This window comes from Urocampus carinirostris, chromosome 12 (genome assembly GCF_059441175.1).
Source record: "Urocampus carinirostris isolate Australia breed hairy pipefish chromosome 12, RoL_Ucar_1.0, whole genome shotgun sequence".
Classification (NCBI taxonomy): domain Eukaryota; kingdom Metazoa; phylum Chordata; class Actinopteri; order Syngnathiformes; family Syngnathidae; genus Urocampus; species Urocampus carinirostris.
The window spans coordinates 30,976,482-30,988,804 of record NC_142360.1 but is presented as its reverse complement, the minus strand read 5'-3'; the positions used below and the strand labels follow the sequence as shown (position 1 = coordinate 30,988,804).

General features: G+C 39.3%; 1 protein-coding gene across 2 annotated transcripts in view; it reads right to left on the bottom strand.

Annotated features, from left to right (window-relative positions):
- Positions 1-12,323, bottom strand: part of sned1 (sushi, nidogen and EGF-like domains 1) — a 74,907-nt gene that overhangs the window by 43,886 nt on the left and 18,698 nt on the right. For both annotated transcript variants that reach the window (XM_088348988.1, XM_088348989.1), the window contains exons 2-10: positions 11,917-12,204; positions 11,687-11,827; positions 10,495-10,657; positions 10,303-10,428; positions 8,822-8,935; positions 8,380-8,493; positions 8,009-8,122; positions 6,100-6,147; positions 5,923-6,033 (exon numbers count right to left, since the gene is read on the bottom strand). In XM_088348988.1, coding sequence (XP_088205114.1) covers positions 5,923-6,033; positions 6,100-6,147; positions 8,009-8,122; positions 8,380-8,493; positions 8,822-8,935; positions 10,303-10,428; positions 10,495-10,657; positions 11,687-11,827; positions 11,917-12,204 — 1,219 coding nt within the window. The remainder of the gene's footprint in view (positions 1-5,922; positions 6,034-6,099; positions 6,148-8,008; positions 8,123-8,379; positions 8,494-8,821; positions 8,936-10,302; positions 10,429-10,494; positions 10,658-11,686; positions 11,828-11,916; positions 12,205-12,323) is intronic.

Sequence of the window (12,323 nt, the reverse complement as noted above, 5' to 3'; positions counted from 1 at the left end):
GCTACATAATAATTGTACAAATAATATTCATAATGTATTTTAGCAATTTTTGAAAGAAAAATCCTAAAATATAGAAGTTCAATAGGCAAGATCTTTAAGACTGAAAAATAATATAAATGCATCTGCATTTATATAGCGCTTTTCAAGTCAATGACTTACCAAAGCGCTTTATAATGTGCTCCACATTTCCCAATAGCGGCCTTGCAGCCATGTAAGGCGCTAACCTGCTTATTGGGGGAATTAGGGGTTCAGTGTCTTACCCAAGGACACTTCGACACGGACGAGCCGGGATTTGAACTGATTCGAACTGGGATCCCTTGATCCTAAGACGGCCGCTCTACCGGCAGTGGCTCAGGAGGTAGAGCACTCGTCTTGGGATCAAGAGATCGCAGTTCGAATCCCGGCTCCTCCGTGTTACATGTCGAAGTGTCCTTGGGTAAGACACTGAACCCCTAATTCTCCCAATAAGCAGGTTAGCGCCTCACATGGCTGCACGGCCGCTATTGGGAAATGTGAAGCACAATGTAGTAGCTCTTTATCTTGGTGACCCCTTGAAATAGTGTATCCCAGTGTGATACTTCACTTTTGCTATGACATTTTGTAAATCAATGCAGACATTTTTCATATCGCCCTACTTCTACTTTTTTTAGACCATCCAATGCTGAAGAGCGAGTACATTTCAATCATTCTGTTAATCTCGTGGAATGTCAGTATCCACATGCGATTTGTGAAGAAAGCACATTCTCCATTTATTACAACCAGTCACCTCGGGGGCCCCAAAGATGTTATTGTTTACTGTACACGCCCTAATTGAAGAATCCAGGCAGAAGCCACAGCAGAATCACGCAAAAGAAAATCGCCCGGCCTTTGAAGTTCATTCCTTTCGTGATACGGAGCCGATGTGGTGAGGACCCTGGGGCCGATTAGCTGGTGCTTCATTAGCACAACGTGCCCTTTCATTGGCTACCTTTGAAGCCATGAGGCGCTCCCCAGTGTCCCGCTTTTCACTTTTTTTCCATTTGTGGTTCCAAGGAGAGCATTGGAAAAGATTTAGGAGATGTTCTGAGGTTGCAAGCTGTTTGCTGGAGCTTCAATGCTGTTAAAAGACTTTGCCACAGCTAGTAGGGATGGGTGATACTGGTACTTTTGGTATTGATCTGATTCAAGTAACAACAGGGTAGTATAATTGAAGTAATTGTAATAGTAAGGGCTGGTACACCTTTTTCATGGCTAAAGTCAAGCACTTTTTAAGGACTTTCAAAGTCTATTTTCCAAATTCTGAACTGGTTGAAGAAGAAATTCAGCGCGGTTTAAACTAACGGGAGAACAAACCTTAGGTTCAAACATTAGCCCCAAAATTTTTTCTGAACTCTAAAATTGATTTCAAACCCTAACTTGCAGTCCAAACCCTAGCCCCTAACCCTATCTCTAAACCTAACCCTAGCTGTAACCCATTCAAACTGTAACCCTAGATCTAAACCTATTTTGGAACCATACATTCAGTTTAGAACCCTAATATGGAGCTCAAACCTTAGTTCCTAACCCTAAGCCTACACCCAACACTAACCCTAGCGCCAAACCCTATTTCAGAACTCTAATTCTAATTCAGTGTAATGCCCTAATAAGTAGCCTAAACCTTAGTTTCTAAACGTAGCCCCCATCCTATTTTAGACCCATTAAATAAGTTGAAAATCCTTATTTGAAGCACAAACTCTAGCTCTTAACCCAAGCCCAACACCTAACCTAAGAAACATGGCAACCATGTCAAGCAGTTACAAGCACTTCACCTGAAGTTCAAGTATTTTTCAAACCTAGAAAGGACAAAGCACACCATATAAGGTTTAAGTTGAACTCTTAATTATCAAATATTCAGGTAATGAATATGTAATGTTATTTCATTCATCCATCCATTATCCGCTTATCCTCAGTAGAGTCGTGGGGGTGCTAGAGCCCATTCCAGCCATCTTCGGGCAGTGGGCAGGGGACACCCTGAACTAGTTGTCAGCCAGTCGCAGGGCACACAGAGACAAACAACTCACTCGCTCATTGACACCGAGGGACAATTTGGACCAGCCAATTACCCTGACATGCATGTTTTTGGGATGTGGGAGGAAACAGGAGTGCCTGGAGGAAACCCACGCAGGCACAAGGAGAACATGCAAACTACACACAGGAAGGCTGATAGCTGGATCTGAACCCATGACCTCTGATCTGTGCCACAGATGCGCTAACCACTCAGGTGTTTTTTTTTTTTTTTAAACTACGTACAATTGTAATAAATTAAACCATTTATTCAAAAACATTTGAAGGTCACCTATTTGTTACTTCACTGCATGAGCAATATTAATGTTTATGCTGACATGGTGCATTTGACCACTAGATAGTAGTGTGTCCCCAAAATACAAAGCGCTAAATACACATTTCCGAGATCCACCAGTACTACCTGTACAAACTCCTGGTAGATCACAATCGACGCGATGAGCACCCTTGCTGTATAACAATTTTTACATGACAACTAAAATTGCGCTTTATAGTCTGGAAAATACAGTTCCTTTCCATGCGTAATATTTTGAAAATGAAATCAGTAGTGCAAACAAAGAGTAACCAGAATTGGATCAAATTTGAAAGTTAGAATGTATGTATACTCTTACGACTCACTATCAACATTATCATCCTGATAGTTAAAATGGGAAGGCGGCATCGATCTTAAGACAAAAGTATCGATCTAATCCAAGTACTCGCTCAATACTCGATAATATCGATATTTGGATAGATCCGCCCACCCATAACAGCAAGGCACGAGATGCTACTGCTGCGTTCCACTGTCTTGCTGCAACAAATCAACGACGAAACACTTGATATTTTCCACATGGCTTTTTTTTTTTTATTAAGAGGTGTTCGTAAATCAAAGTATCAAGGTTTAAGTCACATTTTACAACCGCAGCAAGGTGGAACACATTGAATACGTAAAACGTTTATGTAGCTATATTTTTTTCGATACACTTCAAAGTTGTTGAAAAGCGAAATAGGGGGCACTTGTTTGATTTGTGTTTGGCGGTGACTCACTTAAAGAGATGACTCAAACTTCACTCACAAGAGGGTTAAAACTGAATACTTGCAAATGGCTATAAATGATGAATTATGATGAACTATTAATGGGTGGTCAAAATAGAACAGTAGTTAACTGGTTATTTTATCTTTAATTCTGAAAGATTGAATGGAAATGCAACAACAATGCTAGACCTTCTACTTTATATTTACATTATATTGAAATTACTGTAATATTCAAAAAACATTCACAGTATTCTCAGAGCACACACACGCAAAATACAAATGTATTTTGAATAGCGGCTTGTTGTCCAAAAATAATGTAAAATAAGACAACTCACTTGGAAAGAAAACCTACTTTATCAATGACATTTTTTTTTTCATAATGCCACTGTCATGTGAAAAAAACTGTTTACAAAATTGGCTTTTACCTGTTCATTATCTTAAAAGTCTGTTTGTGAAAGAGCAATTGTCTTCTGCAGCGAGGCTTCTAACAAAGACAATAAACTTTGATCACATTACCCCGATTTTAGCTAACCTGCATTGGCTCCCTGTTAGCTTAAGATGTGATTTTAAGGTTCTGTTGCTATTATACAAAATCATGCAAGGACTTGCTCCCTCATATCATTCAGATTTAATTTTAAACTTGAAGAGACCAAGGAAATTAATAATCATTTTGTATTTAAATGTTTATTTTACCTGAAAAATATACAGTTCTATATGTAAAACTATTCGTGTAAAAAAAAAGGTTTAACATTTAGTTTTTGAGGAATATTAGTGGGTTCTTTTACAATTAACTCAATGTGATATATTTTAAGGGAATATTTTTAAAAAGCAATATTGCTTCTATATTCTCTGGGACAATAAGCCTTTGACTTTTTAAAAACAGTATTCTAACACCGTAATTGGTAACTGCAAAAATACCCTTTATATGACTTTATTGTGTAATAGTATTTATATTTTCCAACTAATATAAATTTACTCTACAAAAAAATGTATTTTACCCTAATAACTATACTACATTTTATTTTCTAATGAATACTTTAAAAAGAAAAAAAAATCATTGCAATACCATTTTCCTTAGTTTCTAGAAAAATGCAGCTTGGACGTGTTTTGGTGCACCGTGTGGCGTAATGGCCGTGTTTCAGAGCAACAAATAAATCGCTACATATTTGTGCGGCGGGAAGCAATGAGCTGAATACCACAGAGCGCGGCATCCCCTTATAAAAGCAACATTTGGGTGTCTAGACAAAGCACTTCCTTTTTTGTTGGTAAACTCGTAAAGAACGCTCCATGAAACAAATATTTACAGGAGCTGATGTTGCCTCAGGTTAAAAGAAAGGATGAATGAATGAAACTGGCCGTGGATACACTCTTCTATAACGCCTTGAAACAACTCAAAGAAAATATAAAAGATATACTTTTATTCTTCAGATGCTGTGATTTTTTTTTTCCCTTCTAAAACAACAAATATGATCTATCCATCTATCTATCTATCTATCTATCTATCTATCTATCTATCTATCTATCTATCTATCTATCTATCTATCTATCTATCTATCTATCTATCTATCTATCTATCTATCTATCTATCTATCTATCTATCGAATAATGTTACTTGACTTTAAAGAAAAAAATTATACAGTTATTATCTAAAATAAATTTCTTTCAGGAAAGAAATGTCTCAAAAAAAACATGAATATTTTTATTAAATTAAATGATTTATTTCTGTAAAACAACTTTTAGTCTCATCAAAATTGGACTTTCTCCCCCTGTTGTAAAAAAATTGCAAAAAAAGTATAAGCAATAAATGTAAAAAGAAATAATTTTATTTGTCACAAATACATTTGTTTAAGGGAAAATCTTTCTCAAAAAAGATGATTAGTTTTACTTAAAACCAATGCTCTATTTCTAGAAAAATAGTATTTAGTTTCATCAGAATGAAATAATTTTCCCCCAAAAAGTCCTATTGTAGAAATCTCAAGTGAAATCTGTGATAATCTTTGGGTTTGCACAGGTATTACATAAGATAAATGTGTTTTAGGGAAAATCTTTATAACAAAAAATGAATATTTACATTAGAAACTAATGCTTTATTTCTAGAACATTACTAAAGTTGGATTTTTAAACCCCTCAAAAACCCTGCCACAAAAAATCAGAATTTTATCTTATGATTTTGCATTTTTAAGAAAGTTTCTTTTAAAATATATACCTCTCCTTACATTTGCTCTTTAAAAAAAAAAAAAACAGAAACCCTTCATTCTCTAAAAAAAGAGAAAATACAGTTTTTTGCACATATCTTGTGTCTTTTTTCTCAAATAGCATTTGTAGTTCTAGTAAATGGAACCATTGGTGAGAAATATTCCTTATTTTATTTTTAATGACCAAACACAAGAATCAAACAGATTTTAATTTCATAATAGTACAGTATATATTTTTTGGGGTGGAAAAAGTCCTTTTGTTCCAAGCAGTGCATCTTTCTCATTGAAAGCATCAGAAAATAAAAATACCCTAGATTGTTGTCATTTGATTTGCATACACTAATATTAGTCTTTATCATGGAAAATTCCACCCAACAGTGTTATGGTGCCAGGTGTGATGTCCTGGCTATGCTCGAAGAGGCAAATGCAGAAAAAAACAGCAGCAACTTCTCAAAAAACACATGTGTGTCTTAAGCAAAGTGCTTCCTCGTTTGTTAGTAAACCTATAAAAAACAAAATGCCATAAAACAAATATTTACAGGAGGCGGCCGGGTGGATCCCCGGGTTCCAATAAACCGTGTACCTTTTGATAATCACACAACACATCAACATGTTTCAAGGCAGGCGAAACACTTGCATTTGAATCCAAAAGTACGAAAGCAGATGCGCTTACCTTGGCACATGTCACCATAGTATCCCGGTGCACAGGAGCACCGGTGTTCCCCAGAAGTGTCGTCCGATTGGCAGATCCTGTTCTTGCCGCAGTCGTCGTGTCGGCATGGATCTGTAGATAAAGGGAGAAAGTCACAAGAAAACTTTAAGAGATAGTAAAAGTCATCTTCCAGTTTACCGGTTTGGTTTTGGGATTCAGTCGTATTGAACTTAAGCTCCATCAGTTCTGTGGGGAAACAAAAAGACACAATTGACTTCAGTATTCCAGGTTTTAAACTCAAATGAGCATCTCATTTAAATTAATAAGTTATTGTTTATCATCAACCAACAACATAGCATCCCTTAAAAGGAGAGTGAGTCACTTTTAACACGTGAATTTATTGTAACTATTTTTAAATAAGTCTTTTATTTTTTTAATGTTGCTAATAATGGCATACCATTTTGTTACATTGTATTTCCTGCCTAAATCAATATTACATACAATTCTCAGTTTCCATGTTTTCTCAATTTTAGATGCTGGAAAAATGTCTTATTTTTGCCGTTTTTTAACAATACATATTGTTTAAAGAGGGCAGCACGGTGGTGCAGTGGTTAGCGCGTGTGCGGCACAGTTCTGAGGTCGTGAGATCAAACCCCCTGTGTGGAGTTTGCATGTTCTCCCCGTGCTTGTGTGGGTTTCCTCCGGACACTCCGGTTTCTTCGCACATTCCAAAAACATGCATGTCAGGTTAATTGGCCAGTCCAAATTGTCCATAGGTGTGAATGAGCCAGTGAGTTGTCTGTCTCTGTGTGCCCTGCGATTGGCTGGCAACCAGTTCAGGGTGTCCCCTGCCCACTGCCCGAAGATAGCTGGGATGGGCTCCTGCACCCCCGCGACCCTACTGAGGATAAGCGGTGCAGATAATGGATGGATGGATGAATTGTTTAAAGAATTTCATCCTTAAAGATGGAGTACGTAGTTTCAGGTGATTTAAAAAGTTTTAACTTAAATATTTTCTTTATTAAGTTTGTGTTAACAATGCCCAACTGAGTTTATTTATTTTTACCGCGCCTATTTGCTTTTATCTTACTTTTATCATCTGTGTTCCAGCCACAAAGTGCATTACACTGAAGAGAAGAAGGCTGGGGGATGAGGGGGAGAGAGTGATATCACGCGTGTGGCCGTTGTTTTCTTTAATTGTAGGATGAAAGTGGTGAAAGTAAGAAAAGGATTGTTTCAAATACATTCCAAATGCCAACATAAACACCAAAAATGATTAAAAATTGAAGAGTTTAATCGAGTGCATCTAAGAATTTCACAAACTTGCACATGCAACAAAAGTAGCTGAAATGATGAAAGGCGGAAAATGGTGTCGGTGTGTAGAATATTTTGGAAGTTACATAGACCACCTTTCCAGAATTAATATTCAAACCTTTGTCTGAATAATGAACATATTCATATTATAATTTTGTAATGTCAGATAGGGGTTTCGGTAGTGCAGTGGTTAGCACATTCGCCAAGCAGACGAAAGATCTGTCCTTGGAGACCTGGTAGAAACATTTGTTGGCCTGGAGAGGGATCTGCGCCACCAGGCTGTACTTGCCCAAAACACACTACAGACTTTAGTGGTTAATGAATCCACCCAACAACTCATCCAGTGTTATTAAGTTTTGCAGTTGTGTGATTTTTTTAAATCAGAAGTTCATTATTATTTGTTCACTATCTCAATCATCCCTTAATGGTTTATTAATATCGTTAAAATATTATTTGAGATAATAAAAATGTAAATGGAATGAAATAACATATTTTTGTAAAAACGTAATTTAAAATTTGTATTTTACTTGAAAAAAAGCATCCTTATTTGGCATCCAATTTTCACTTCTAATATTTAGGACTCCATCCATTCATTATCTGCACCGCTTATCCTCAGTAGGGTCGCGGGGGTGCTGGTGCCCATCCCAGTTATCTTCGGGCAGGGGGCATATTTAGGACTATTCTTGAAAAAATACAATTTAAACTTTACATGTCTTTTGTTTATTCATGATACCGTTATCCGACAAAGCAATGAAAAAATACTTTTTTCCTGAAAATTTGACCTGAATTTCACCTGACTCGCAGACGATACCAGTAAACGGAGCAGGACAAAGGCAGGTAAAGTTGCTGCCTTGATTGACACACTGGCCTCCATTCAAGCAGGGCTGTGAGTCGCACTTGTCAATGTCTGTGGCATGAAGTGACACAAACTCAAATTAATGTTTGAAAAATCCCCAAAATAAACACTATATGGCAGAACACTAAACTGTACTTGGTTCTGTTTCAACAAACAACGATAATTTCTAATAACCCATCAATGGAGTTTACCATCATATAAGAGTGATACCACACAATAGTCCCCTACTTCTTGACAGCGACAGAATGAAAATGAGAATGAAACTTTTAAAACATGCAATGAGAGTTCACTGTCAAACTGCTTCCCACCTGTTTGGCACAGCACACCAGTATATCCTGGGGGACAGACGCAGGTGAAATTGTCGGCGGTCTGCACACACAGCGCGCCGTTGAGACACAGCCCGTCCCTGCACTCGTCCACGTCTGCAACGGAATGTTACATTCATATTTCAATATTTACTCAGCCGATAGATATATCCGCCACGCGGCTCCCCTCATGCTGAAAGTATGCGCCGCTGGCCGTCAAATAAAGTATCACAAGAGGTCGGATACATCTTCGCGTTGTATCACGGCTATGGGAAGGTTCGCAAACATTCCATTGAATTTCACACACCTACTGTATCTACTGTATGTATCTATTCACATGATGTTTATTACAGCCATGATTATATTCAGGTTTTCTTGTACAATATTTTATTATCTACTGTATTAATGTAATTGTACTTTGAATACATAAAAGCAGTAATTGTACCTGTTTCACAAAGAGACCCCGTGTATCCAGGTGGACACTGACAGCTAAAACTGTTGACATGGTCTTGACAAGTTCCTCCGTTCTGGCAGGGAAACGAAGCACACTCGTCCACATCTGCAAAGTAAGCATGCCAGCTTTTATACACAGTGTGAAAGGTTAGAAAGGTCGAAATTCAGTGTCCCAATGTGAAAAATACTAATGCAAATGGACCCACTTTCCCATTTCCTGCAATGCCATAGAATAGAACAGATGGAAGGATGGATGAATGGATGGATGAGTGGGTTGAAAAATTGATGGATGGATTGGGGATGAATGGACAGATGGATGGATAAATAAAAGCACAGGCAGATGGAGACATGGATGGATGGATGGATGATGGATGGAGGGATGATGTGTTGAAACATTGATGAATACATTGATGGATGGGTTGGTGGTTGGATGGGTAAACAAAAGGACAAACAAGTGGAGACCTGGATAGACAGATGGATAGATGAATAGACAGACAGACAGACAGACAGACAGACAGACAGACAGACAGACAGACAGACAGATAGATAGATAGATAGATAGATAGATAGATAGATAGATAGATAGATAGATAGATAGATAGATAGATAGATAGATAGATAGATAGATAGATAGATAGATAGATAGATAGATAGATAGAGGGATTGGGGAGGGAAGGAAGGATGGATGTTGGATGGAGGGAGGAAGAGAGGGATGGGGGAGGGAGGGAAGGATCGATGGATGGATAGAAGGATGAATGGATGGATGAGTGGGTTGAAAATTGATGGATGGATTGGGGATGAATGGACAGATAGATGGATAAATTAAAGCACAGGCAGATAGAGACATGGACGGATGGATGGATGGAGGGAAAGAGGGAGGGAGGGAGGGAGGGATGGAGGGAGGGATGATGTGTTGAAACATAGATAAATGCATTGATGGATGGGTTGAGGATGGATGGTTGGGTGGGTAAACAAAAGGTCAAACAGGTGGAGACCTGGATAGACAGATGGATAGACGGATGAATAGATGGATAGATGGATGGATGGATGGATGGAGGGAGGAAGAGAGGGATGGGGGAGGGAGGGAAGGATGGATGGATGGGTGGATGGAGGGAGGAAGAGAGGGATGGGGAGGGAGGGAAGGATGGATGGATGGATGGATGGAAGGATAGATGGATGGATGGATGAATGGATGGATGAGTGGGTTGAAAAATTGATGGATGGATTGGGGATGTATAGATAGATGGATAAATAAAAGCACAGGCATTTGGAGACATGGATGGATGGATGGATGGATGGATGGGCATGGATGGTTGGGTGGGTAAACAAAAGGACAAACATGTGGAGACCTGGATAGACAGATGGATGGATGGATGGATGGATGGATGGATTGATGGATTGATAGCCACTAAAGGAGACTACGTATTCTGTACATTAAATTACTTTTGCATTAAAGGGTGTCTCCCGACTCACTAATTTGGCAATGTCGCCCGGTAAAGCCTGACAAACAAGAACAGGTGAAGGAGGGATTCCCAGTGATGCAGTCATCAATGCAGTGACCTCCATTAAGACAGGGTCTCAAGTGCGGGCACACTGAAGCTGGAAAAGACAGAGACATTATGTGAGAGGGATCCCCCGCTGGTTATCAAATTGAGGCATTCTCACCTGAGTTGTTGCAGCTGCCCACTTTCACGTTGACGTGGTCGATGCGAAAAACCCAACGGCCGGGGAAGCCCACGTTGGTGGTGGTCTCTACACTTGCCACGTCTCTGGTGCGTGAGCCTGGAATGTTGAAGTACCGATTGCCATCACCAGCATTAAAACCTGCCTGGGGGGGAGACAGGAAGATGGGTCCCTATCAGAGCCTAATAAATAAGAGATTAATGATTTAGAAAGGCTTTTGTGTGAAGACATTGTGGCACTACATGCCATATTTTACCTGAATTACAAAATGCTGCAGCGAGGCTTTTAACTCCGCCAAGAAAGTTGTTAGCTGACCTGTATTGGCTCCCTGCTAGCTTAAGATTTGATTTTAGGGTTCTGTTGCTATTATACAAAATGATACACGGAATTTCTCTCTTATCTTTCAGATTCAATTTCCCCCTATGTTCCTGTCCGGAGCCTTTACTCGGAAAATGCTGGTTTGCTAGTGATTTCAAGAGCCAAGAATAAATTCGCAGGTTAAGCATGTTCTCCATCCGGGAGCCGGTGCTGTGTAATGCTCTGCCCTCTGAGATTTGTTCTGTAACCTCAGTGGAACTGTTTAAATCTAGGTTTAAAACACACTTATATTCTATGGCTTATGAATGAGCTATCGTTCATGTTGACAATGTCTGTGTATTGTTTGTTAATGCTACATCCATTGCAACCTGGTCATCCTTTTTATTTTATTTTTTATTATACTTTGATTATTTCATATTTTATTTTTATTGTTTGACAATGCAACATCCATTGCAGCCTGGACATCCTGGAAGTGGGATTACCTCACCTTCTCAAGGTTTCTTCATTTTCCTCATGTTGAGGTTTTTGAGTTTTTCCTTGCCCTAATTTAGGTTTTAGATCAGGGGATGGTGTAATAATAGTGGTTTGCAATAATCCGTGATCTGTGCAGCCCTTCGAGATTTAAGGGCTATACAAATAAACATGACTTGACTGAATTGACTTTAAGTAAACAACTTGAGGGTGTAATAGCACCCATAGACTGACTAACCTATCTAGCACCTATATACTAACTACCTACACTAAATGTAAACTTCATATCTTCCAATTACTAAACCTTCTAACTGCCTAGCACTATTTTAGTTAGTTGACAACCTATTCTTTTTCAAACCTCCATGCAAACATCAACTAAGCTTACCTGTGCTGCAAATCCTCCGAGGCCATTTGCATCACCCCCGCTACTGGCATGCCTTCCGGTGGTCCATGTGATGTTACTGTACTGGAATATGGTAAATGAGAGTTCGCCATCCGTAATGAGTACTAGTTGGAATGTATTCACCTGCAGGACAAAAACATACATTGGTGTCAGTTTGGAGTTGAGTTTACCTTGTCACGGTTTATTTTTGAAAAACAGTACTAGGTAGGTACCGGTGTGGTCGAGCTGCCACCGTAGAAAGTGACTTGGTGCCAGGTAGCAACGAGAGCCCAGGTGGCATTGAAGTCAGCAAAGTCTGAGAAGAATACCCTGATGTCAGCGGCCGCCCGGCGGAGGAGGTCCGGCTCCTGACTCTGCCGGTAGAAAACATTTCCCGCCCGCCGGTTGTCCACATCAGCCCAGAAAGGGGCTACCACCCGGCGGTCCCCGGCGATTGGGAATGCCACCGGGGTGAACTGAGACACCTCCCTAAGGAAGGACACCAGGCCGTTGTTGTTCACCTGCAGAGAGAAGTGAATCACCAGTGACTCAACATCTGAATCGTAGATGTTTGCACTTCCCCAGTGGCAAACACACGCAAGGTTTATTTATTCCGAGGAAGGCCTGACTGCAGCTGAAC